Source organism: Centroberyx affinis, unplaced genomic scaffold (assembly GCF_046629955.1).
Source record: "Centroberyx affinis isolate AG114_WGS23_722 - 3 ecotype Tasmania unplaced genomic scaffold, CSIRO-AGI_Caff_v1 ptg000385l_1, whole genome shotgun sequence".
NCBI classification, from domain to species: Eukaryota; Metazoa; Chordata; class Actinopteri; order Beryciformes; family Berycidae; genus Centroberyx; species Centroberyx affinis.
In genome coordinates this window covers 132,153-159,197 of record NW_027279053.1, presented here as the reverse complement: position 1 = coordinate 159,197, position 27,045 = coordinate 132,153, and the positions used below count along the sequence as shown (strand labels likewise).

The 27,045-nt window shown below is 48.1% G+C and overlaps 1 protein-coding gene across 1 annotated transcript in view; it reads right to left on the bottom strand.

The window, feature by feature from the left end:
• The window catches only part of ppargc1a (peroxisome proliferator-activated receptor gamma, coactivator 1 alpha), a 37,243-nt gene extending 14,272 nt beyond the window's left edge, over positions 1 to 22,971 (bottom strand). The window contains exons 1-5 of the mRNA XM_071515965.1: positions 22,924 to 22,971; positions 19,511 to 19,690; positions 4,418 to 4,612; positions 3,185 to 3,310; positions 536 to 1,871 (exon numbers count right to left, since the gene is read on the bottom strand). Of these exons, the coding sequence (XP_071372066.1) occupies positions 536 to 1,871; positions 3,185 to 3,310; positions 4,418 to 4,612; positions 19,511 to 19,690; positions 22,924 to 22,971 (1,885 nt within the window). The remainder of the gene's footprint in view (positions 1 to 535; positions 1,872 to 3,184; positions 3,311 to 4,417; positions 4,613 to 19,510; positions 19,691 to 22,923) is intronic.
• Positions 22,972 to 27,045: the final 4,074 nt, after the last annotated feature.

The window sequence follows — 27,045 nt, the reverse complement described above, 5'->3', positions numbered from 1 at the left end:
GGTGAGCCCCCTCCCGGACAATAAAGTCATAATCGCATGCACCAACAGCAGAGGAGGAAAAAAAAGAAGGAAGAAAGGAGAGTCAAGGAAGCTTGTGCAGTTGCCCGAGGCTCTGGCCGACTTGTGCTCCAGCTAAGGGAGCGTGGCTTTAGTAATACGACGAGAGTCGCTAAAGAGCAGCACCCGGGCCCTGAGACTAAATGTACATATTCAGCACACTCAGCTCAATCAGCCAAGATAGTTCAAGGGTCGACTTTATGAATGCCAGGATGTACAGTAGCAAGACAAGGCTCGCCCCTTTTCCCACCTCCTCCTTTTAATTTCACTCTATTCCAATTTGAAAGAATGCCTCTGGGACTAGAAAAAAGCATCGGCTAGCAGGCTGTTTGTTGTCGTTTTTATGCTCTCAGAGTGACTGTTAGGCTCGAATTAGAATAGGGGTTAGTCGTGAAGTCAAACTGGGAAGTGGTTAGAGCAGGAGAGGGAGAAGAGAGAGCAGAGATAAGGGCGGTGGGGGGGATGCAGCGATGATTACCTAACAACGGGTGGCCCTGGTCGTCGGGGTACTCGCTGAGTGCCTGCCTGTGTGGGTGCCCTTGCCCTTGTATGATGCAGGGAGGGGCGGGCTCTGCAATTCTAGTATCTGGGAAGAGCGGGCTCGCTGGGCCCTGTGAGAGCACCGCTGTGGGGCTGCCCGTCACATGGTCATCATCATCATCATCAGCATCATGGTCAACATCCTCCCCAAAGCCCCCCGGGCTTGGCCATCCCAGCTCTAGTCCCAAGCCCAAGTCTAGCTCTGGATCTAGCTGGCTAACCCAGCTCTCGAGGTCTAAGGCGAGAGGCGACAACAGGGGCTTTGACTCAGGCTCTTCAGCCTGGCTTATTCCCCGGTCGCTAACATCAATGGTCCCTCTAACCTCCTCCTCCTCCTCCTCTGCAACAGCCTGGATGGGGCTCTCAGACCTCTTGCCTGTTAATTTGCTCTGGGTGTTAGGTAAAGGGGTGATCTTGGGTGGGAGCAGGTGGGCCCGGTAGTGGGCGGGCCTCTGTTTGGAGGTGAGCAGCTGGCTAAGTAAGGGGTGCCCCGGCTTCTCATCTCTTTTCTTAATGGTCACTGTGATGTGCCTACGTGGTGCGCTGGCGGCACCACTACTGTTACTACGGCCTTGCCTGCCCCGGCCCTCACTAGCCTGAGTGGCGCCCGCAGCCTCTCGGCAATGCTCACAGCTGTGACTCACCCCTCGGGGAGGGAGGGAATAAGAATGCATGTACCTAATGAACCTAGCGGCGGCCAGGCGGCCCGCGTCGCCTGGCGGCCTTCCTTCTTCACTGGACGGCCCGTGCTCCAGTATGGGGCGGGCGTGGCCGCAGGCGGAGCTCCTGCGGCCAATGGGGACGGGAGCACCCTCCGACTCCTCAACCCCGTCATCGTGAGCGCAACGCCGCCACTTCCCAGCCCCAACACCAGCCACACTACAATCGCCTGCAGCCCGGCTCTCACCTCGCTGGTGATGCTGCTGCGGCGGCTGCTGCTGCTGCTGCTGCTGCTGCTGCTGCTGAGACGGCACGGCTGACTTCTTCTTAGTGGTGGAGGAGGTAGAGGAGGAGGTGGTTGAGGAGAGGGAAGAGAACGAGGAGGTGGACGACGAGGACGGCGAGGAGGAGGAGGAAGAGGCGCCGAGACACAGGCTGCTCTTGTCCCTGCTGCCGGCAGCCCCCCAGGTGCTCTTGGCTTCGCTGGCTTTGGTGTGGAGCAGGATGTCATCGGTGGCCGTCAGGTATTTCAGCAGCTCGGTGCAGGGCCGCCTCACCGGGCGGTTCTGTTGGCTGGAGCCCCCCCTCGCTTTGCCATTCCAGGGGCTCTCCGTCTGCAAGGCACAGGGGCAGGGAAGAGAGAGGGGAAAAACAGAAGATATGTTTTTTGCTGAAATATAAACCTTAATGTTTTGCTCACAAGTGTTAGTAGACTGGAGTTGATGCAGTGCAAGTTGTGAGACTTTGTTACAGAAAGTGAAAATTTAAGTGCTTTAGCTGAAAGGTCGAAAGAGATGGAGCCAGAGAGAGAGACAGAAAGAGCGAGTCAGACAGGCTCGGCACAGCGGTTGGCCAGCTGTCTGGGAGGCGATGGTGGGAGCGCGGTCCGCCCATCAGCTTAATTGCGTGGCCCCCCGAGTGCCACCGCGCCGCTCTGTACGCGCACCATGTCCTCCGGGAGCCCTCATTCGCTGTGCTCCAGAAATGGATGACTCAAAGGCACAGTATGAAAATAGACTCTGTGAGGAAGGTTGCACTGCATGTGCAAACATAGTACACACAGCACACACACACACTGCTGTCTGTGTCGCGCACTGTTTACCAAACAATATGAGCACATACAAATGCATTTTAAATTCAGAGGGTTTTAAGCACCGAGGAAAGCATAGCAAATGCAAATTTCAGACATTTTCCCCAAACAAGAGCAAGTAAACGAGTGCTTTATTTATGCTGTTTATGTCAGTAAATAAGAGTAAACTTGTCAAGAGCATCCATCATGTTCCAACACCAAACTGCAAACAGATTACTGAAATCACATACTTCATTTAATTCACATTCCTAAGCCTATGATACTTAAACTGACTAACATTAATCTTAATCGACCCCAGCTCCCCCCAAAAAACTGTGACTCTTATGAGAGCCATCTAATGAGAACATCAAGCCTGGTATTTTGATCTTGTCGTCTCAAGGCATCAATCTCGCGGCAAGAGCGCCTGTCGCTGTTAGATTTTTTTTTTTTTCTCAACAGGCACCATACCAAGGCGAGTAAGTGCTGGAGCTAATGAGACAACGGTGCCGATGCCTCGCCTGGAAAGCCCAACAGCAATCAGCCTGTTTTCATTACGAGATGGCCCCCTGGGAGAGTAGACTAGAGCAGTAGTCTAACATCTTCTAAAGGCGGCCACCAAAACAAGAAAGTGTGAGTGGGAGGGAGAGAGAGAGAGAGAGAGAGAGAGAGAGAGAGAGAGAGAGAGAGAGAGAGAAAGAGAGAGAACAAGCAGCAAGAGAGAGCAAGAACAGAGCGAGAGAGATAAACAAACACGAAGAGGGCTGACAAAAAGTGTGTGTAGAGGAGTAAGCAGCACGATGGCGTGTGTATTTGTGTGTGTGCGCGCGTGCGCGCGTGTGTGTGTGTGCCCGTGTCTACCTTGACGACGGCAGGTGGTGGTCTGATCCGGTGGTTGCTGCTGGCTGCATGGTTCTGTGCCTTGCCACCTGTGTATTGATTATAGCTGAGCTGGGAGTTTGCGGGCGCCAGAAGGAGCTTCTTCAGCTGCAAACGGACCCAAACAGAACAAGAGAGAGGGGTGAAGGAGGGAGGAGGAGGGGGGAGTGAGTGCGGTTTATGCAAATGGTCGTTTCCTTTCAATTAGACAGTCGATGCTTTGTAAATGTGCGACTAGAGGGCCACTTTCTTGATACTGCAGTCAAAAAAAAAAAAAAGATAAGAGCCCTAACTTATTTAAAATCCCATTTACTGCAAGACTTTTTGAAACCAGTTTACAGTACTTTAAAGGACAAGTCAAGTAAGAAAAAAAAAAGCGGTCTTGCTGTAGGTGTTTTTGTGTACACAAAGCCAGGCTTCTCTACTGTGATTGAATAAACACTGCCGGGGCACGTGGATAAAGGTCATTTGGTAGGGACCGGCATGGAATAAAATGGAGTATAACTGAACATAACAGAACAACATTTTAGGTCAAAGCCTTAAAGCTAGAGAAATGCCCAGATGGTAGGGTTATGTGTAAAAATAACACCACAAAGGTAAGCCGAATTCTCATCAAGAGGCCTGTCTTTTTGCCAAAAGATGACTCGGGCACAGGGGGATTAGTCGAGGCCCACTGAGAGTAGATGAGATGAGATGGATTTCTTTTTTTCCCCTTACTTTCATTATGCCCCAGCTTGATTTCAGGGCCTGTGGCACAGTGTCACCCATAGTTGGCCCCACCACAGTGCGCATATCATTGAATTGGCGCCACAATAGTGCTGTTATGTAATTAGCACCGAGCAGCAAACACTGATCCATTCCATTTACTCCTCCTCCCTGCATCTGCATCTCTGCCTCTTCCTCGTACTCACTCTCTTCCACACACACATACAGTACACACATTGTGGCAAGTGTGGCGGTGTGGTGGATCAGGCGCTGCCAAATACAGAAGTCTAGAGGACAAACAGCCGCTTTTGGTGCCCGGCCTAGTGGAAGGGTCTTATCTGGTGTCTGCCGTGGACTGGCATGGAAGCGGTGACGGGGACGGGGGGGGGGTCGGTGCGGGGAGAAAGGGGGGCGCTGGAGGTTATGGCTCAGAAATAACATGGGTTGAATCAGGAGTGGTGGTGATGGGAGTATCACGGGAAGGCGAGGCAGCAGGGCCGGTGGTCTTACCAGGGAAGGCTCCTCCGGCTCTGGGGTGCGCGGCGAGCCGTCGGGGGAGGAGGGACAGCTCCGGTCACTGGCATTGGTCACGTCCCCATCTGCCAGGGCCTCAAACGAAGGCAATCCGTCCTCATCCACCGGGATGCTGTCCAGGGTCTCTGTAAGCACTGCCAGCAAGTTGGCCTCATTTTCTTCATCTATCTTCTTAGGAGGGGGAAAAGGGGGAAGACAGAGAGACAGAAAAAACAGAGAGAGAGGAAAAATAGGACATTTTAGTTGGGAGAAGTTGCATCTCTTTTTTTTTTCTTCCAGGGAAGTAAGGAGGGTGGGTGGTTGCATGCAAGCTTTCATTGTTAATAGAGTGGGAAGAATTTTTTTTCTTTTTTGCAGCAGAGCTGCCTCTTTTCTGGCAGCCTTTTTAAAAAACAAAATTCTCTCCCTGTGCAAGTGAGTCAAGCCTGTCACTCATATTTTAAGCACGCAGCTTACTGGACCCAAAATAATATCTCCCCCAAGAAACCCATTACCAGGGCTGACACATAGCAAGTATCTAGGGAAGAGAGGAATGGGGTGGGGGGTGGTGTGGGGGCGGTGGGGGTAAAGGAAACAATGAGTTGAAGTTGAGTCTCGTCAATCCAACTCTCTCTCTCCCCCCGCAGAAAGAGAAACGATCGGCTTGCCGACAAGATGTTTGCAAGCAATCCTCAGATAAGGCGAATTACCGCCCGCTAATGCTAAATGAATGTGATATATTTAAAATGTCGGCGCGACAGCTGACGCTCGCGAGGGGCGGGAAGTTACCATCAACATTTCATGAAAATAAAGCCTGTTCTTGCCACTCAGCTCCTCTTTGATGTACCGAGGCTGTTGTGTGTTTGCTGCAGCTGACTCCCCCATTTAATGGGTGAGATTATAACTGTGTGTGTGTGTGTGAGTGTGTGTGTGTGTGTGTGTGTGTGAGAGAGAGAAAGAGACCGACAGATAAATACAAAGAGATGGATACTGAGAGCCAGAGAAAGAGTTTGTTTGAGAGTGATATATAGAGAGAGAGAGAGATGTGAGCTGCCTAGTATCAACAAGGGAGGTGTTAGGGGGATAATAACTGCGCATGTGTGCCTGTGTGTGAGAGAGAAATAACTGTGTGTGTGTGTACGTGTGAAGAGAAAAATAGGGAGAATAGAGAGAAAAAGTATGTGTATAGATAGATATTAAGAGTGAGAGCGAAGCAGTTTGGTAGAAAAAGACAGGGTGACAGAAATAGGTGTGTGTGTGTGTTTGTGTGTGTGTGTGCGTGTGTGTGTGTGTGTGTATGTGTGCAACAGTGTGCCTTCCTGCGGTGACAAGTGACAACAGGAACTGTAAGTTCCAGGGCCATAAAAGCCCAGGGGACTTAAAGACAGCGGAAAGATAAACAGCGTCGTCACCCCGGGACGCTCTGTGGCCAGCCCAACAAGAACAAATCCCTTTATGCACACGGCAGGATTAGCATCGCTCGGCGACGGCGTGCGGCCATCATTATGCCGAGGGGGCAACCAACCCCTCAGATAGCAGCGCTCCGCCGCTCGCATTCAGGCTCCCACATGCGCGCAATTTCCCCACCCGCTCGTCTTCTGCACCCCCCTCCAATTTTGCACAATTACGCACCCACCGTGAATACCTATTCTGGACTAGCTTTGGAGCTATCCAGGAGATAGCAGCCTTTTTAATGTCCCCCCCCTCTTCCAATTTTCATTTTAAGATGACAGAGATAGCTTGGACGTTAAGTTAGCTAGCTAACGGTGAGGAAAGCGCTAATCTGATGCTCATTGAGTAGATATTCTCCTAACAACATGAGCATTCAGTCATTATTAAAAAATGATAAAGGGGACATATTTCACAGAGATAACACGATGCAGACTGGGGCCACGTCGCACTGGCAAGTAAACGCCTTGCAGGAAATTGCTCTCTATGAGGTGGCATGCTGTTTAATTACTTGCAAAGAGCTTCAAATCCACTGTGCTGGAACCCTGCGCAACCGTTCACTATTTTCCGGCATCCCAATTTATTAGCCGAGCGCTAAGCGGGTGGGTAATAACAGTTGATAAAGCCGCAGCCTTTTCTTAGCCCAAACATGCATCCTCACTTGAGAAATTGAAAGCGGGATCATTTTAGATTATCTCAAATGAGTCTTTAATGGACCAGCCATCTGTTTAGGTTCAACCTCACCAGCTATCCAAGCAAGGCTGGATTTGGGTGGGGCTTTATTTGCCTCCCAAGAGTAATTTCAAACCCATACATTCTGTAGAATTTGCAGTCACATCTATGCCACTGTCTGACACTAGTTACATTAAAAGTTGAGAAGGCTGTGCAGGCTTCATTATTCATGGTGTGGCAGGGATTGGGGAATTTCTGCGGCTGTGGCTGGGTTTCACTCAGGCCGACACGTGGCCATTTCAATCCTGTTTCAAAAACCTCCACCGATTGGCAGGCTCCCGCAGGCACACTGTATCCCCAAAGATAACCCAGAAGGGACTCTCATACTCTGAAAGGGACACTTGTAAAACTCTGAGTCGTGACGATCATGCTGCAGCCCTAGCTGCAGCTCTGGTGGAGGCACTCATAGGCCAAGTGGGGATTTCAGAAACTGGGTAAAGAGCAAACTTCAGTAAACGGTTCTACTCTAGAGAGAGCATGAGTGAACGCCCCTGTCCAGCAGGGCAAGCTTTTCCATGCCAGCTTAGGGACTACACCATGCAGCGCTGCCGGACCACAGGCAGTCTGCTACCCCGACTCCTCTGCCCCTTGTATATGTATATATAAAATCTGTGTGGGTGGAGCTATGGCACTCAAAGGGGGAGACGCCAGGATAACCTGGCAACTTGCTGACGGCCATGTCCACTTATATTGATTACTCCAGCAGCTGCTGAGAGGAAAAAAAGGGCAGGAAGGAACAAAGCGAGAAGAGAGAAAAATCGTCTCGACGGGAGCACTTTCTCGCCCATCCCGCTTAATGGACCTCACCGAATTAAAGAGATCTTAACAATCCTGGGCTAATTGTGGGATCACAATATATTAACCCCGCTCCAATTCTAAAGGGTGCCATTTTGTGGCTGTTTTATTCCAAATGCTTCAATTAGCCATAAAACATGCTGGCAAGTGCTGGCAGAGCTTCTCTCCCCCCCTCCTTCCCCCAAGCCTCCCCCCGTCAGAGAAAAGAAAGCCAACTCCAGTTCATTATTAGGTGAGGCCCTTTTGTTATCAGGCAGGCCGTCTTTGAAATTGTCCTTGCCTTTAACTCTTTTATTGAGTTCCACACCACAGCATTGTGTTCCAGGAGATACTATTCACGCCGCTGATAACGGAAGGCGAAGGTGTTGTTTTTTTCCAAACACTTACTTCTCAACACTGGGGCAAATAGCCAAATTAAATCTGCTAATTGCTTCTTGAGGATTCCAAGCTCCTGAGCAAATTTGCCAGGGATCAAATTTTAACGAGCTTTTCGGGGCAATGCATCATTTACATGTTGAAAGGAACCAAATGTGTTGTGAAGGTGCCAGAATGATAGACCTGACCACTGAATAACAGAGATGAAGTTTCAACAGACAAAACAGTTCCGCCGTTATCTTCAAATGAGAGCGAGAACATGTGACAGAGACACTCTGGATGTGGGAAGATAAAAAATCTCCTACTAAATGGGTCATCTGGTATTGAAAATACTGTTTATCCTCGCTCTCTCTCTCTCTCTCTCTGTCTCTTGCTCACTGTCTCGCTTGCTCTCTCTGCAAATAGAGGGAAAAGAAACCGGTCCGTTCAGACAGAAAACATTCTTAATAAATTGGCCCCCGAATTGCTCGGGGTTAAATCTGCGCCTTGACAATTTAATTGCACTGCTTCGTCTCGATCTTTTTTTTTTTTCTTCTGCTCTCTGCTCTGTCAGATTTCAAAAGCATTCCCTCGGACGAGGTTAAACGAGTAGCCAGACCTTCTAATCACAGCACAATCAGAAATAGGGGGGAGAAGGTGTGCATGTGTGTGTGTGTTTGTGTGTGTGTGAGTGCACCTAGCCTCTACATGCCTGACAACTTGTTATTTCTTGATCCTTGAGTTTGGCAGTATCTAGCAGTGCTGTTGAATATTTTTAGATCAGGTGACATGTTAATAACCCCGGCCCCCAGATTTCAGAGGAAATAAATCAAAGTCAGGCTTGCCGTTAAGGCGTTAGTCAGGCCTGACACCTCGGCCGGTCACACAGGCACAACATATGGCAGCAGAGAGGGAGGGAGGGAGGGAGGGAGGGAGGGGAAGGTACGGCACGATGCGTGGCGGAGAGACAAATCATGGCAGCCGCCAGAGACGTCTGGTCATTTAGCATGGGCTTACTGAGATGGAGAGAGGGTGATTATGGCCTATACGGAGCGATGAAACCATACATAACACTGTTAAGTCCCTCTGTGCGTCTGTGTCTCTCTCTGTGTCTCTCTGTGTGTGTGTGTGTGTGTGTGTGTGTGTGCGGTGGCAGCGGCATAGTCTGACGATGTTCCAAATCATAAAACTAAATGTTAAGCTGCCGTTGTGGTCAAGGCTGTGACTGGGCCTGTAACAGATATCAGCATGCTGAAGGCCCTTGTCGTTTTCCATCTGACGACCGGAGTCAACAGAGCGCTTCGTTATTCAGAAACAATTTCCCAAGCAAATGATCCTATGGACCGGATGTTGAGGGCCTGCCTGCTTTGGACACAAAAATCACAGTACCCACTGACTCCAACAACTCTCTCTCTCTCTCTGTCTCTCTCTCTCTCTCTCTCTATTCTGGTCTATCACGATGCTTCAAGCTGTAAGTGTCTAAATCCTGCGCCCCTCTAAATACACTTAAGATTGTCCGGTCCAAGCATCAGGGGAGATCCAGATCCGGGCAGCTGATTTTAGGCTTTCACATCCCACTTAGCTATAATACCACAACTGGCCTTGTCATAATCCCCTCCTCCCAGCAGGACTTCACTAGTTTTTTTTCCTCCATTGGAGTTGTTTGAACCAAAATGGCAGCTCTCACCCACAGCCACCATTTGGGGCTGCTTTGAATCAACATGTGCGGTCACGGCAGCGTGTTGCCAGTTTACATGTCAGATGTCTGTCTCCGTTGAGAAAGCTGTGTGACTTATAAAACAGTGGGGAAGTGCTTCAACCCATCAATGAGAACTGGGAAGTGTGTGTGTATGTGTGTGTGTGTGTGTGTGTGCAGAGATGATGTGCCTCCTGGGAACCATTTGAGACTGTTAGAGCACTATCAGATGAGCTGATGGGGAAAGAGAAAGGAAAGAGAGAGACAGAGAGAGAGGAAGAGATAGAGTGTGTGTGTGTGTGTGTGTGTGTGTGTGAAAGACATAGAGAGAGAAAGAGCTGTTGCTACAAAACCTGACACAGGCCAAATCTGATTGAGACACCTACCCAAGGGATGCTGCAGAACCATGTGCAAATGGTGTTCTTTCTGGTTTTCTCTGGAAAAGCCCTTTGACCGGTAACCCCGGCGCTCCGGTTGGGAAAACTAACCACCTGAACTCTGTCACAGATCTGCTGAGCTCGGCTGAGGCTGTCATACGACTGCAGACAGGCAGGCCCTTTCTTTCTAACTTGGGGGCGAAAATCGCGGAGTCAGAGAGGTTTACAGTTTGCAACTGAGGCCATTATGAAGACATAGTCTGACTCTTGTTCAGTTGTGTACTTTACCACACGCACGCACACACACACACACACAAAGCTCCCTAGTGTACCCCAGAAATGAAACATTAGTTGGAAAGAGAAGAGAAGTTATTCCAGAGGGTATTTCATATGCATATGACAGAGACACCATACCAATCCCATGTGGTATGGTACAATGATCACCCAATCACTTCCTTCCAAACACACACATGCATGCATAAAAACACACAAACACACACTGATCCAGCTAACTTGGCTAACGACAACTGTAAGGCTCTTAGTGACTGCTGAAGCTACTTTGGAGAGTGGATGCTTCATCATGAGCCCAGAAGAGCATGGGTGCACATGCATGTACTGTATGCATGCACACTTGCATGTGGATACGCACACACACATATGCAGGCAGGCACACAGCTATCCAAACAGCTGATAGGACAACAGGGGGGTTGAGTGCGTCCTGGTGGAGTATCCCCATCTACGGTTCTGCCCTGAGCTGCTGTTGTTTTCCTACTCCACCCGTCCAACAGATGGTCCAAGCCCGCGTTTCCTAACACCGCACAATCACACACCATCGCAACGATTGGACGCTCAATCTTTTGTTTGGCAACTACTTCCCAATCGACTTGGCACGAGAAAACACTGATTGCTGTGATTGCCCCGACTCCGGTCGCAGCAGGAGGGGGAGAAAAACAAAGATTTGGAACCTCGGATCAGGAATATTCAGCTAGATGCAGAGATGGAGTGAGGAATGCTGCTTCCCTCTGCTTTTTCGCCTAATGGCATGCAAATAGCTATTTGCTTAAGTCGGCAGCTCTGAATGTGCAGCACTAAGCAAGGGGCCTTTGAACATGCCGTTACGCTGTTGATAATGGGCTGGTGGAGGAGAGGGAGAGAGGTGCTGAGAGAGAGAGACAGAAGGGGAGGGTGGATGTTGTTTTCAATGTCCATCTAAAAAGCTAAATGGACACTGCCACATTTCCTGGCCGGAGCAAGTCAGTAACTGCCATCAGCAGTCATGCGTAGATATACATAAAAACAATTACTAACACACACACACACACACAGAAAGCCGGTTGCTTTTGGTTGTGACATTTGCATAGATTTGCGAATGGAGCAGAATGGACCGTGAGTTCTTGTTTTGCACACAGAAGACTCAATGTTATTATCCACTGCTGACACAACCGACACACACACACACACACACACACACACACACACACACACACACACAGCTCCTGACCTTTCAGGCCCTGCCAAGCCCATCGAGGGTTTGTGCCTTTTCATTTGTCACAGTAATATCTGCCTAGGAGAGATGCCAACGCGAGGAGAGCCGGGGTCGACAAGATACAGTGGCCTACAGTGTTTTATACAAACAATAGTGTGCATGTGTCTCTGTGTCATTGTATTATTCTACATTTCTGCGTACACATGTGCACGTGTTTGTGCATGCGGCGTGGGACCCAATATCACAAATTTATGGTAATTGAAATGGCAGAATCTTTTGGGGGAAATGCAGTCAATTTGATTCTGTGGCAAAAAAGGTCACCCTATTCAATTTGCACTCAATGCCGTGCGCGGTGCGACAGGGAAACACCTGAAAGCAAATGATCTTATCAAGGCCTCACAGGCTTCACCACTTACCCACTGCATAAAAGCTATTTGCTGATTACTAAATAAACGCATTATCTTTTACCTTGACTTGTGCGTGCGTGAGTGCGAGTGCCTTGTTGCTCCTGGATCCAGGTAGGGGGTTGCCACCGCAGTGCGTCTGCCTCTTATCCATGTCGTGACTTTGTGAGCGTGTTATCTGAGCGTTTTTTTTGGGTTTTTTTCCTGTGCGCTTTTCTAGTGGCGTTTGTGTACGGGCCGCACATGACAGCGGCCGGACATGGAGGACTTCACAAGACTTCACAAGCCTTCGCGTGTTGTGCGAGAGGGAACGATGTGGGGATGTGCCTATTTTTACGAGTAAAGAAATGAGCACATCAAAGGAAGCGCTCACACAGGCACACAGGCTTGAGTCGATGCAATCCCACCTCATCGACATGAGGCAGGGATACTATGGGAAGGGATTGGGGGGGGGGGGGGGGGCATGAAAGCTCTCAGAGTCTTTCTTTGTAGCATCAACATGGACTCCTAAAGTGTATTTCATCTAAATCCCACATCTATTCTCAGTGGAATACTAATCATGCTCCCTTTAGTTGGGATAGGCTTACCTTTCACTGCTTACAGCATTACTCGCCATACCTGCATACAGTACTAGACTGTGCAATAACTGCCAGATGCAGAATGATCAATGGCCACTTGATGACAAGTGTCCAACGCTCAAAATCCTTCCTCAATCTGTCCATCCAGTTATTACACAACACAGTCACACCCATCTGAAAAGAGGTTTTGCTGGCCGCAGTCTAGTCTGAAAATGTTCTTCTCCTGGTAAGAGCTGATTAAAACAACCAGGGAATTTTCCCTGGTTGTCCCACAGGTCCCACAGGTCAACACAGGTCCCACAGGTCAACAGCCCTATCATGGCAGATTTATACAGCATTTATCCAGGATGTGCCACTTCATGATTCCATAACAAAGAAATGTTCACAGTCCAGTTGATGATACACCAAGCTTGCCGTTAGTACTGCGGCTATGCTAAACATCATGTTTACATGTTTAGCATCATGGTAGGAGTAGGATTTGCCTTGTCAATTCTTTATTAACTATTTGCAAGGGCTAATTGATTCATATATAAAGGTAAAGAATGAATCTCTTCATGATCATGTCACTGACTTGAGACTGACTTTTCTTCATCTGCAATTCTGTATCTTCACACATACAAGCTTTTGTTTCACAAAGATGAGAGAGGAGGGAATATTTTCCATCTGCAGTGGCCAAATGTCTGTGAAAAAGCCGAGCTTCTGCTTTCAGTTTGGACTCAGAAGCCACTGATTGGACAGCAAGTGTGAGTCATCCAAGCATCCAGTCACTCACGCATCAGTAGAGCCTCGGAGAGCCTCTTGAACTATTTGAGGCCTGTGCAGACCTAAACGCTTCAGGTGGGGGGAATGAGCTAGAGCTATAAGCATGCAGTGCACATCATATAGCTTAGTGAGAATTGAGAGATTTTTTTTTTCTGCATGGATGACAAAGCTCTTAAAACTAAACTCTCAACCGAGGAAAACTAGTCCTTTGCATGCCTGATTCCGGTGCACACAACCAGAGATGTGTTGAAATAAGATGGCCTATATTATCCAACATCGCAGAATCAAATACAGAACTTGTTTCCTTAAGAATCCAATCCAAGTGATGTAAAAATGATGCCATCATAATTCTTCATTCTTTGGACAAAATAGCCTTCTCTTTTCCTGACTTGGCAAGAAGGGCAGAGCAGGCACCGGTGCAGAAATGCTAGCTGTAGCATTCAGTCATTAACTTGGTTTCTGCTACAAGGACTAACAGGGCTAGCCGGGGCCTAACTTAATTTCTGTCACTCAATTCCTCCATAAACTTCATTACTGTGTTGTATTTAATCTTATTGCTAGAAGAGATGATTTGTCAACCGAGTTATAGTTTCCAGGAGACCAAGTCCTTGGGTTGCCATGTTAAAAATACACAGAGTGGGACAGGATGTGGTAAACTATTGGAGCATAAGGGCCGGGCTAGGCTGCTGCCACTGCTAGGCATGCTGGGACTGCACACACACACACACACACACACACACACACACACACACACAGTACACAGAGACACACACCTGGGATCGATCGGCCTTTCCTGGAGAGGGGAAGCGGCCCATCACCCAAGACTGATAGCGCTTCACATTGAATCATGGTGCTCACTCACTGAAGGCCTCTCTCTCTCTCTACCCCCCACCCCCGCCCCTCCCTCCTCCCCCTCTCCATCCTCCTCCCTCTCTCTTTCGAGGTTTCCCCTTTCGCTGTCCTGCTGTCTGTTATTCATACCGTTCTCTCGCTGTCGGGTATCGCTTTCGCTCACTTTCTCTTGTACCTCACTCTGTCGTTCTTTGATCAATTCATTTCATCTCCACGCACACCGCTTTGTGTTCTGCCTCCCTCCCTCCCTCCCTCCCTCCCTTCCTCTCTCTCACTTCCTCTTTCTCTCTCTCTTCATTGCATAAGGGGAAAGAGTATAAAAAGCATTCTAGGAATCCACTGTTTATGCCTTCCTCCCACTCCAAAGTATACACCATTAAATAATACAGGAAGGCTCGGCTTATCGTGTTGGGTCTCCCGATGCTGCATGTTGGTGTGTGTGTGTGTGTGTGTGTGTGTGTGTCTGTGTGTGTCTGTGTGTGTGTGTGTGTTTTGAGGGGGGTGGCTTATTGGCTTAGTGTTTCTGGCCAGGTTAAAGTGAAACGGCCCTGAAAGGCTCTTAGTGGAGATTACCCCTGATACTAAAAATAGCCACTCCCACCCCTCACCCCTACCACCGCCCACCACACACACACACACACACACACACTAGAAAGCTATGAAAGTGTTGTGTCTAGCCAGAAAAAGACCAAAACTTTTTTACAGGGTGTCTCAATTACACAAAGACAGACACACACACACATGCAAACACACACACACACATCATCGGCTCCGGTGTGATGAGAGAGATGGGTATCCACTGGGGGCAGGGGATCAGCTGGGGCAGGAGCACCAAACCCTGCCTCAATCAGCAGCCGTGGCCTATTGGGAATGTCAGTTGTGTGTGTGTGTGTGTGTGAGTGAGAGAGAGAGAGAGAGAGAGAGAGAGAGAGAGAGAGAGAGAGAGAGACAGACACAGCTACCCAGGCAGCCAAGCAGCCACCACCAGACCAGAAGATGTTCCCTTGCTCTTTTTCCAAACATTCCCCCGAGGGGCCGATTTCTCTGGCCAAATGTTTCTCTCTTCTCCCCCTCCCTCTATTTGCCTTGCTCTCTATCCTTTCCTTTTTATTCTCCCTCGCTCCTTTCCTCCTCCCAGCCTTTCTTTCAAGGAAGGAGGCTGTTGGAGGCCTGAATATGTTTGTTTAGCCCACCGCAGCTCGCAACTCTCCATCGGCGTTGTTTTGGGGAAGGGATGCTCTCGCCTCGGGAGCGAGAGACGGCGGGAGGAAGGGAGCGAGGGAGCGAGGGAGCGAAGGAGGGAGAGGGACGGGAGACAGCAGAGCCCCACAGTGTTTGCGGGGCGGGCGGATTGAGAGCTCTTGTTGCGGAGTGGATCTGACAGACGCTGCAAGATAACAGCGGCTCGGACAGCCCCGAGTCTGCATCTCTATACGTCCGCGCCCGCTCGCATACGCTCGCTCTCATTTGTGTGTGTCGAAACAAACGCCGCCGCCGGTCTGAAGGAGCGCTCGCCTTCAGCTCGACAGTGATGGAGGACATCTTCCATCAGACAAATACTGTGTCTGACGTGCTAAAATAGAGGGGGGGGGGACTCAAGATGAGGAAAGTATGGTGTATTCTAATAAGATTCACTTGAGAAAATCATATTATACAGTGGAATATGATAATTCATACACCCTTTGCTGGAGCGGTGAACCGGTGCGGGCGGTGTACTCTCAAATGTCAGCATAAATTTGCAAAATAAACGCAACCGGCATTCAGCAGGGAGTAGGAACAGGGACAATGAGGGTCTCTGCTGTCTGTGTGCGAGAGTGTGTTTGTGTGTGTGTGTGTGTGTGTGTGTGTGGGGGGGGGGGTGACAGTTCCTCTCAGTCGGTCCGCGGCTCTTATTTCGGCTCATACGACTGCCTTTCGCCAACAAGTGTGTGAGGTAATCTGTGCTTACCGGTGTTTGGAGAGGAGGAGGAGGGGGGGAGAGGGGGAGAGGGGGAGAGGGGGGAGGCACTGAGCAAAACGTTTCTATCACAACATGTTCGGCATCTTCTCCCAAAGCCTACTAAAGATGACCCAATCAATCTAATCTGCCTTGACTTAGGAGTAAGCGCCGGAGCATCTGTCCGCAAACGGCACAGACAAGCCAGACAAACTATTGCGACCGCGCCGTCCGCCGCCGCAGGGAGCAACGAAGAAGAGGCATACAAGCATGTGCGCTCACACACTCGCGGCATTTCCCTATACATTATCTCAGTAATGCCTTAAGCCCCGCCGTCTTTCTGTTTTTACGATCTGAAAAGCCCCGAGCCTTCTATTCAGAATCCCCGGGCTTTGATTTTTGCCTGGCACCGGGCCAAGCTTCTGTCTGTCTGCCTATATGTTTCTCCTGATGGTCTCGTCTCGCTGCCCGTCTGTCCGTCTCGTCGCGTGTCTGCCTTTCTCCGCCTGTCTCTCTTTGTCTATCTGTCCTTGTCCCTTTCCCCCATCGGTCCGTCTATCGTCAGCGTATCTCTCAGCTAGACAGGTACGACACAGATAACGTGTCAGCAGGCAAAGTTAGTCCCGATTGTCTTGCATACTCACGCAGGGTGACTGACACCCTACAACAAGTGTTAATGCCTTGATCTGTGCATGTGATGTTGCCATGCCGCGTCAGGCTGCCACCAAAACGTCCACACAGGAATCCAAATAACCCCACCCAGATGAGACGCGCTTCCACCGGCCAAACGGTTAAAAGCTTGATATGAAATCTGACCGGAGATCTGCGGCCGAGGAGACACTGGGTCATGCTTACATGCTGTTATCTTTGGCAGTACATTGGGAACTCATTGGAGAGGCCACCCCTTAACAACTGCAGCCCAAAATAGAGTGTGGACATTCACGGTCAGTCCGTTTTGAAGAGGTGTCAAACGCGCCGTGCCAGGAGTGATAGCTGTTATGAATGTGTGTGTGCGTGTGTGTTACAGGGAGGCGTGGTGTATCGCTTTCCTCATTTCGTGTCGGGGACAGTTGGGACAGTGGCAGGGGACAGAGCAAAAGGCCAGCCAGGGGACAGCTTGTGGTCTAAGACCGTATGCTGCTTACGGAACAGTCAACCCCCCCCCCACCACCACCACCACCACCACCACACACACACACACACAAGCACACACACACACACACACACACACACGTGCAAAGACACGCTTACAGGGCTCGTGCAGGATGTAAACAGTTTCCATCGTCCCGTTAATGATCAAATGAGACTTACATGTGGGACGGCAGCTTGTGAGATGTGACAGCTACAGTTCCTGTCCCAACTGTATAACCAAGTCACCGCCTGTTTACTCATTTGCCGCCGCCTGTCATGCGGCTCCCCGGTCTGGATGAAGCACCGACGCAAGGAAAACAGTAGGTGTTGTTCTTTCTGACTGAGCTGCACATCATCTGAAGGAGTTTCTTTGTTTCGTTCTTTGATTCATTGTTTCTCTTTCTTTCCTTCCTTCTTTGTGTCGTTCTTTCTCTCTGTGTCTGTTAAAGTTGTTAAAGGGGGATGGGTCGCTCCCAGCCTCTGTGTGAGCGCGGGGCCGTGGGTGACAGCTGCATCCAGCTGTGACACGGAGCCGCCTTGATCCTCCCCTACCTGCTCCCTCTTGCTATTATTCACACACGTGCATGCTCATGCACATGCACACACAAAACACACACCGTTTTGTTAAAATGGCATGGCTGTATGTGCGTACGTCCGTGAGAAGACGGAGCGTGAAAAAAGCAAGAAAAACATTAAAAAAAACCAGCGGCTTTAAATCTGGCCATTTATTAACATGCTCTATAATCTTCAACTTTTGATTGGATGCCTCTCTGCCCCGCGTACAGGCCAATCAGAGGAGGGCAGGAAGTACAGCTGCAGCCCTAGCCTTCTGATCCTTGCCGAGCGGCAAACTTTCCCCTGTCAGATTAAGTAGGATTAGCTGAGTCCTGCCGTATGATGAACTGAGCACTTCATATGGTGACTTGAAACTTTCCAAAGATGGAAGAAAAAAAAATCCCCGGTCAGGGAAATGTATTACTGTTCTGAGGCTTTGAAACCCACTTTTCACTGCTTGATTAGAAGGCTCTCCATGTTCTGGGCATAATACAATAGCTGCTGGCTTGTTGAGTGTGTGGAAACGTCCCCTGCTGCTGCGATGTACAGTATTCATCTGTATGCAGACACGTGCACAAGCACATACACACACATACACACACACACACACAGTCAAACTCTCACACACACACGGCTTCTTTTTCAGAGCCGGTTCCCTCCACCAGATCCTCAGCGGGTGCTAAGTTCCATTGTGTTTTAAAATCATACACACATGCTCACACACACACACACACACACACACACACACACACAGACACACACACACACACACATACACTCTTGCTGGTATTTTTATCCATCCCCAGAGCCACTCATCGGCTGCAGGCCATATCACTCTCAGACGACAGAGGAGCCATGGTCACACCAGCTAGCACTCAAGACCCCCCTGCCTGTGTGTGTGTGTGTGTGTGTGTGTGTGTGTGTGTGTGTGTCGGGGTGGTCAACAGAGGTAGTGTGTGGTGATATAAAGAGACTTTGGAGGTGGTGGTGGTGGGGAGGTCAAATGTGGAAAGAATTCAGGCTGTTATCAACTGTTGCCTGCAAGACCACCGAGGACACACACACACTCACACACACACACACACACACACACACAGCCCCTGAAAACGTGACTACATGACAGGCCATGGGCACACACACAGTGCCTTCACAGACAGGGCTTTTCCTCCTGAGGCGAGGCTAAAGCGCCCAATCTCAGTCTTTCTTGTCTATCTCTGGCACTGATAAAGGCCTATAATGAACCGGGGGCTGCAGCTCAGTCCCAAGACCAGCGGCTTTATGGCCCCGGCCAGCTCCCCACTCTCTGTGGACTTTGTTTCTCACTGCGCGAGAAGCAGGAAGAGAGAGTGAGACAGAAAGAGAGAAGGACAGGGGGAGAGAGAGAGAGAGAGAGAGAGAGGCCGAGCAAAGATTAAAGTACTACTCTCCACCTTTGGAAAGGAGTTTTGCAATATGGCCGCCAAGTCCAGAGTTTACAAGTGGCACATTCTGCCTTCTTTCTGATGTGTGCCGCACAACTGGGTCTGTGCTGAAATAAATGGCTGCAAGTTTTGATAAGGGAGCCTACTGTCACGGCCAGGATCCAAACAAGGGGACAAAGGTCTGCCTGGGCTTATCGTGCCCCACGTTATCTCCCCCTTTGTACTCCTGGGCAATGTGAAGGCATGTTTGTAAACTGGTAACTGTTGTACATTTTGTTTGGATGGCGTTCAAGAACGCGATAGTGCGTAGTGTTTGCAGGGACATGTTTTTATTACAGCTCACTCCTGACCCCTATGAGTTAATTTCAATATACAATGAAGTCACTGTGTCTCTGATACAAATTGATCCAAAGATGTTCCAGGCAACCATCATGCTCATAAACAGCTATCCACCATGTCATAAACAATGCTCAAACACAATGACAAAAACCCTTTCACCTGGATGAAAAAATAAAAAAAATAATATGCTGTGATAAAAAAATGTAACGCAACCTTTACTTACCTCAAAGAGATTGGATGCCTCGTTGCCATACTGAGTGGAAATGATCTCTGATTGGTCGCTGTACCATTTGAGGCCACCCAGGAAACTGTCTGCGTCCAAGTCGCTGACATCCAGCTCTGAGAGGTCAAGTTCAGGGAGGTCTGGGCAGAGGGGCTGGTCTTCACCAACCAAGGCAGCACACTGCAGGAGGGAAACAACCAGGACGGTCAAAGGCAAATCAAAATCCTTGCACATGCAAATCATACGTCAAATTCTTAGTATGTGCCAAGTTGGCAAATAAGGGGGTAATTGAGATTTGGAGAGGAATCAACAGCCTGTCTTACAAACCTGCTGTCGAATTCCTAGACAAAGGAAACCCAGATTATGTTTATCATGCAACGATTTAAATCACTCAACAGGGATGCCTCTCTTCTCAGTGACAGTCAAAGTGATAAATTCCCTTTATTGATCATTTTGAATACGAAAACAAACTTTCTATAAACTTTCTATGTTTAACTTAAAGGCTATAATTAAGTAATACTCTTATTGTAATAATCTGGTTATTATTTTCTATGCCAACTTTTCTTTCCACCTGCAAGCCTTGTCCTCCCACCATCACACCCCAAGCATTGTGACTGGTGCTTCTCCTCTGTGCTATTAAATGCTGCCTGTTGACATTTCATTATTCACCAATTGCTTTTATGTAAACTAGCCTATGTGTATATAGCAGCTGTTCCTCCGTCCTGCACACACAAATCATCAGCTCCACAGTGGCTGCAGAGGGGTTTTGGCGATGTGAACAGAGGCGGCAACAAGTTGATATGGCTCTGGATCCTGATTTTGCAGGATCATTATGAACAAGTTGGAGGGACGACCTATAGTTACCGTCTTATCCACATGCCTTGACGTTACATAATATTAATTGCATTGGTCCTGCAAGGTTACACTTATCATTTTTGGATAATGTACTAATTTCAACATGTAATCCCCAGACAGGCAACCAATGAGAGGTCAACAGCTGAACTGAGGCACACTCAGGTAGACTGTAGCTTAGTAGTAAATACAAAGAGGGCTAAACTATGAGCTCCAGTCAGTGATCATCATAAGGCAAAAACACACCAATTAAACCAAAAACAGCTATATTTTCAGGAAAGCATTCATTTAGGTTTTTTCCTTAAATATCCCTCGAACTTGCATCAGTTTGATAATACTTGTATACACTGTGTAAGTGCTAATGTATCCTGTGAATTATTTATGTCATAAAGATTAAAAAAGATGTCAGTCTGAAAAGCTGGGCAAACACTGTTCCACAAATAAAACGGTGGGTAAATTGAGTTGAGGCGCGTTTACCCTCTACTACATCTCATTCAAATCCCAGCCTCGTTATTATGAGGGAAAAAACAGCTTTTCGGCTGTTGTCTAATAGCCTACAAACTCCTAATTTTGTTGGCAACACATCAGCCAATGCACGAGCGGCACACGAGAGGCTTACGGCAGATATAAGATAGATATCCTCGGGCAAAGCCGGGAGATATTTGGCCCAAAGGCTGAGGAGGGATGAGACTCGGGTTCGGCTCAGGGCAACGCTGGGAGACGGATGCTGTGCCAAGTAGGAAAAAACGCCCAGACACAAGTGTCACAGTTCATCTGTCCTCGGAACTGCACCAACACGATGACTTAGGCTATGAGACAAATCCCGTTTCCTTGCAACCGCTGCAGGAATGGGGACAAATTCACTGCGCGTCTTAGGCTCTAACCTGGGGATGATCCACTTTGACAAGGCATGGGATGCAAAAAAAAAGCAAATAAATAAAGATCTCATAATAGTAAAAATATTCAGAAGGCGGATTTCCTACCCCCAATCATCTTATGGACTTCTTGGTGAACTAATGAAATAGCGCCGCCAGACAGACAATCAGGGCGCACCACAGCGCTCCAGTGATTTACGCACGCAGAGCACATAAAAGCACCTGCTATGGGAAGATTATTAGGAGAAGGACTATGGTCTTGGGAGGCAATTCCCGTAGTGTAAAGCAAGGCTTTATGAGCATGATTTACGCTCAAGTCTGAATGCATAGAGAATATAGCGTCAATGAGTCGAAAAAGAGGGACAAGCTTCAAGAACATGCATACATTTGTTTCACCGAGACTGCCCGGTAACTAAACAGATCACAGTCACACTATCACAGTCCAGACGCAGCACTCAAGTACAGCCAAACAGAAAATAAGACACTGTCCTGGAGCCCACCTGGCTCAGACCACAAAGTATGAGTCTATCTCAATAAACTGCAAGGCAGTGCGTCTGACTTAAAGCATTCACTTGGATCGGTCGTAAAGAATGCATGTATACTTTTTGAATACATGTTTCCTCCAATCGAGTCTTCATCAAATAAAACAGCCTAGATAGCCAGTAAAATGCAGACAGACTGCAGTCACATCATGTAGTTTTTCTTAATATTGAGAAAAGCTTTCTGATGCATCAATAAGCTGCTGTGTGCAGACAATTAAGTACAGCTACGCAGACCTAAACGTCCATAACAAACTGGACAATTGGGGAGGAGGAGACGAATAAGTATCCCTTTGATGTGCGCTATTATTTGCATGCACTGCGCTCATTCAATCGAAATCGCTGTAAACAGACAATATTCCTCTCTGAGGTTGCCAAAAATAGCGACGGGAGCGAGATGTCCAGTAACTGCACAGATAAAGACTTTGGAAAAGGTAAAATCAAATTCACATATACTCAAAACTATCCATTCGGCTGGATGCGAATGCGCTACAGCCCATGCAACGGTCCTCCAACGGGGATGTTGGCACACAGACGCGCCCGGTACCGTTATTATCATGATGCTCCTGCGCAATGCCAAATAGCGGTCCCTCCGTGTGGACAACCTTTGCTCTTGCCTGTGAAAATAACACGCTCGGTCCCGATACAGCACATCAAAGGGATTATTATCGCCAGTGGATTTTTTATGCGTCAGTAAAATACCTGACTTCGAGACATTTACGGACGCTTCTCGGCACCAGAGCGCGTACAGTCCGTGGCTGGAAATATATCCGCCAGCTTGCAAGCACTCTCTCCGACTGAACCGAGATCCTATGGGGAGGAAAGCAAGCGTCCTGCGCCTACGCACGCTTTACAACAACTAAAACAGCATTACTCGAGGTCAAAAAGGGAGATTCTGCATATTCCCTCCACTTGTCATATATTCCCGTGCTTGTATATCCCCCGCATCCTCTCCTGTGTCCAGACGCGCTCTACACCAGCATGCCACGGCCAGCGCCAGCAAAAGGGAGAGGAGAGCGTAGACTTTAGACTAAAGGAAATCACCGTCTTGGATATTCAGTGTGGTCCATCGTCCCCGGGAAGAAAAAAAAGACGGTCCAGAGGGCTACACGGATGACAAACTAGTCGGATATTTAGATGCGCTCACCTCTAATTCTCTCCACACCGAGTCCTGGTTACACCTGTCCCACGCCATCCAGCCACTGAATGACGGTCCGAAAAATTAAAAAAAAAAAAGAAATTAAGCAAAAAAAAAAAAGAAATCCACACACGCTTCCCACTCGCTCTCACACAGGCAACTGCTGCCCCTCGCCGAGAATGAACCGAGGGCACCTGTCTTACAACTGCTTTCCATCACATGACAAAGCTATTAAAAGTAGGCAGGGGAGTGACTCCGCGTCCACACTACTCGCCAATGACGCGCAGTGAGCAGGCGGGGTCTGGCTGCGCACATAGTAAAACCTTTTCCATGCACTGCAAAAAATGTCTATCTTAACAAGTCATGTGTCTATGAATAATGTAGTATGGGATTCTTAATCTGAATAAAAAAATCAGACAGTGGTGGATGAGATAATTTTGCTTATTTCCAGTGAGGTTTTCAGCTACTTTTGAGTGACAAAACAACAATCTTGAAAAAATAAGGGAGATGGCCTGATTCAAGACAATTCTTGAAACAAGCTGATTTACATTGGAAACAGTTGGAATTATTTTACCCCACTAGTAAAAGAAAATATTAGGACTCAATAAAAGACTTATGAAGTCGGGCAGTTTTTGCACTGTGGGCTCAAGTATGACAAGGTATGGGCACTCGCCAAAACTTTAGTCAAAATAGATGCAAATTTGATCTTGTGTTCAAGCTAATATCAAAGACACCAAATTTTGTTCAAAAATAATCAGAAAAAAAATCTGCTAATGGGCAAAGATAATTCCACTTCTTACAATGCAGTTTCACTAATAGTGTGATGAAGGAATAGCTGGCTATGGCTGATTCTCTCCTATCTGACTTTTGCTGGGTTGGAAGGCTAGCTCACTGCAGGTGATAGGTTAGAATCACTCAGATGTTGTCTCACTTCAAAACTTTATTAATCCACCACCACAACCATACTTTGTTGGTACATCACAATTGGCTTGGTATCAATGGTTCTATAGGTAGAAGGTAATGAATACAGAACAAGTAAGTAACTTGAATAAACAATATACAACATTCAAGTTCAATAACTTTATTTGTCCCCGGTGGGGCAATTGGTTATGCAGCAGTGGGATGCATACATTTAGCACACATAAAACACAGGGCACATAAATACAACACTAGACCAAAAGACATAAATACACAGTAAAAATACTCAGTCAATTATGCAAATAACTAGGCAGAGGGTATAAAGGAGTGTTTGTATCTGTTGTTTTTAGCTAGTGGAAGTTGATTGATTGATTGATTTTATTTGACAGTTTCATTTTAAAAAACACCGGCTCTGCCAAGGCATTGAGTGCCATTAAGTTGGAGAGGCATTAAGTTGGTAACTAACTAATAGCATTAAAATGCACAGAGGTAAAGAACTTGATTGCAAATAAACATGCATAATTTAAAGATATGCAATACAATCAAATAAGCCAACAGGAAGGGTGATTCAGGTCTAATGTTGACATTATCTCCCAACAGACAGTAACTTGCCTGGGTCCAGACCTTTGAATCCGCCCACTCCACCGAGTTGACTGATTCTGGTCTGGCATCGTGACATGAAACAGCGGTTTCTTGGTTGAAAAATGATTGGTCCAATGAGCGTCTGGGGGGACTAACGATTAGCCAATCAGCACCACGGGCGGGACTAACGCCGTTGTCAAGCTGTTGTCAAGCGTTGTCAAGTTGTGCGCCAGAACCAAGGAGGAGTAATAACAACAATGGCAACCGCTATAGACAAGATAGACGCTGCTATCGAGGCTGCTCTAAATTGATTAAAAGTACCAATTATATACTTTGAAATCCGAACAGCACTCTGCTTTGAAGGCATTTATTCAAAGGGGAGATGTTTTTTTCGCATCAGTGTTAAAATGACGTTAGCATCCCGGGTTCAAATCTGGACCTTTGCTGCATGTCCTCCCCTCTCTCTCTCCCATACCTTCCTGTCTCTATCAATAAAACCTAAAATAAATCTTAAAAAAAAAAAAACATGACGTTAGATTCAGGCAGATACGTTAGTCTCTAGTGATTGGTTAGGGAAAATCGAATCCCCCTCCCCCATGGAAATCGGTTAGAGCGGAGGCAACGTCAGACTGAAGATGGAAATGGAATGTAATGAGTTGACAATTCTGTCTGATATCACGCAAGACAGTAATAGCAGATCATTATGCAGTGATGTGATGATGCACTCCCTGCCCTCTAGTGGCCAATAAATATGTGTGCAGGACCTTGCTCTGTGAAGTCCGTGAATTAACACTAGAGTGCATACGCGGGCCAGGATGATTGATGGGCATTGCGAGACTTATGTAGTCCTACCAGGCCGCGGGACAGTATACAAAGTGGCGAGGAATTAATTATTATTGCATTCGGGCAAACACGAGGGTAATGTAATCAGCAACAATTCGAGGAACACAAATGTACACAGATGCAACTACCAATTGCTGTGAATAGGAGTGAACTAGCATGTGATTATGGGTGAGCTAACAATGCTAGTACGAAGTAATAAACTAGTTAACTAACATTCACTGTGACTGGAGTTATTCCCCACATTCCAACTATTCTATACTCACTTTCCACTGGACGCACTGCACACCAGGTGACAATTGGTTGTATTTACACTTATTAATGAAGTCGGATGTTAGCCAACGAGTGTCCTTCTACACAACTTTCAACCTTCGGTCTGACGGAGGAAGATTAGATGAATCCGCAATCTGTGCTGTGATAGGCTCAAAGTCCGGGTGGAGAGCGGTATAGTCCAATTGAGGGGAGAGAGAGAGAGAGAGAGTAGGGGGAATAAAGGGGAAAATGGCAAGAATAGCCTCAAGAGGGGGCCTTTTTCACAGCCGCCCCCAGATATCTGGCAGAAATCTGAATCATAGCAAAAGGCCCATCGTGGCTGATGAGGTACTGCATCTTCAGGGGCCTTTCCAGCTAATAGTCTGGCAGTGGCAATCAACTATACTGTCTAATCTGGCAGGGCATGGAGCAGGATAGCACGTGCCACCGGGCGTGTGTAGGTGCGGTCACCTATCTTTACCTCGATAGTCCTCACTTTGCCATCAAGTCTGGGGAGGTTTTCGTGACCCTTCCCACAGGCCATAGTGGTCGAGGTGACTGGGGGTTCATCATTGTGACCGTATTGCCGATTTCGAGGGCTGGTTTCTCTGAGTGCCATTTCTGACGGGCCTGGAGGCTGGGAAGGTAGGATTTGATAAAGCTCCTCCAGAAATGGTGACTGGGCTCCTAGCGTGACCTGCAGTGCTTGCTTTATGGAGCGGATCTCTTGCTCCCAGCAGCCACCAAAGTGGGGTGCATTTGGTGGGTTGAATCTCAGGTAAATTTGCTGGGGAGCAAGCTGGGATTGGAGGTCTGGCTGAAGAGCGGCGAAAGATTCTTGTAATTCGCGTTCGCCTTTAAAATTTGTCCCCTGATCCAAGAGCAGTTCGAATGGCTTGCCGCATCTGTGTCTACACTGGAAAGAAGGTCGATGTGCACTGCTTGAGTAGTCATGCACTTGGATAGTATTCCCCATCGTTTTTCATTCCTCCGCCCTACTTTGATGAGGTAGAGTCCAAAGCAATCAACTCCGGTGGAATAAAAGGCTGGCTTGTGTAGACGTAGTCTCGCGGGGGGCAGGTCAGCCATCTTGGGGATCTCAGGTCAACTGCGCCACCTCCAGCACTGTGCAACCTCGTTGATGCTGTCGGATGGCATCCCGCCCCCGCAGAATCCAGTATCTCCATCGGATCTCAGAAAACACCCTCTCAGTGCCAGGATGGTGTAACTGCTCATCGAAATCTCTGATAATCAGCTGCATTATAGGGTGTTTTGAGTCTAGCACAACTGGGTGGATGACGTTTGGATCAAGCTCTTTGCTGTGGTGAAGGCGGACTCCTACGCGAATTAGGCTGGTACTATTGTCAAACTCTGGGGCCAGAGTAAGGAGGCGTTGCTGCTGGGCACTGGTTTCCCTGTCCTCAGCTGGGCGAGGTCTGTAGAGAAACAGTCTTGCTGCACCTGCTGCAGGAGGATGTTCTCTGCGTTTCTGTAATCATCAGCCGTGAGGGTAGCATTGGCCACCCCGTACAGAGACTG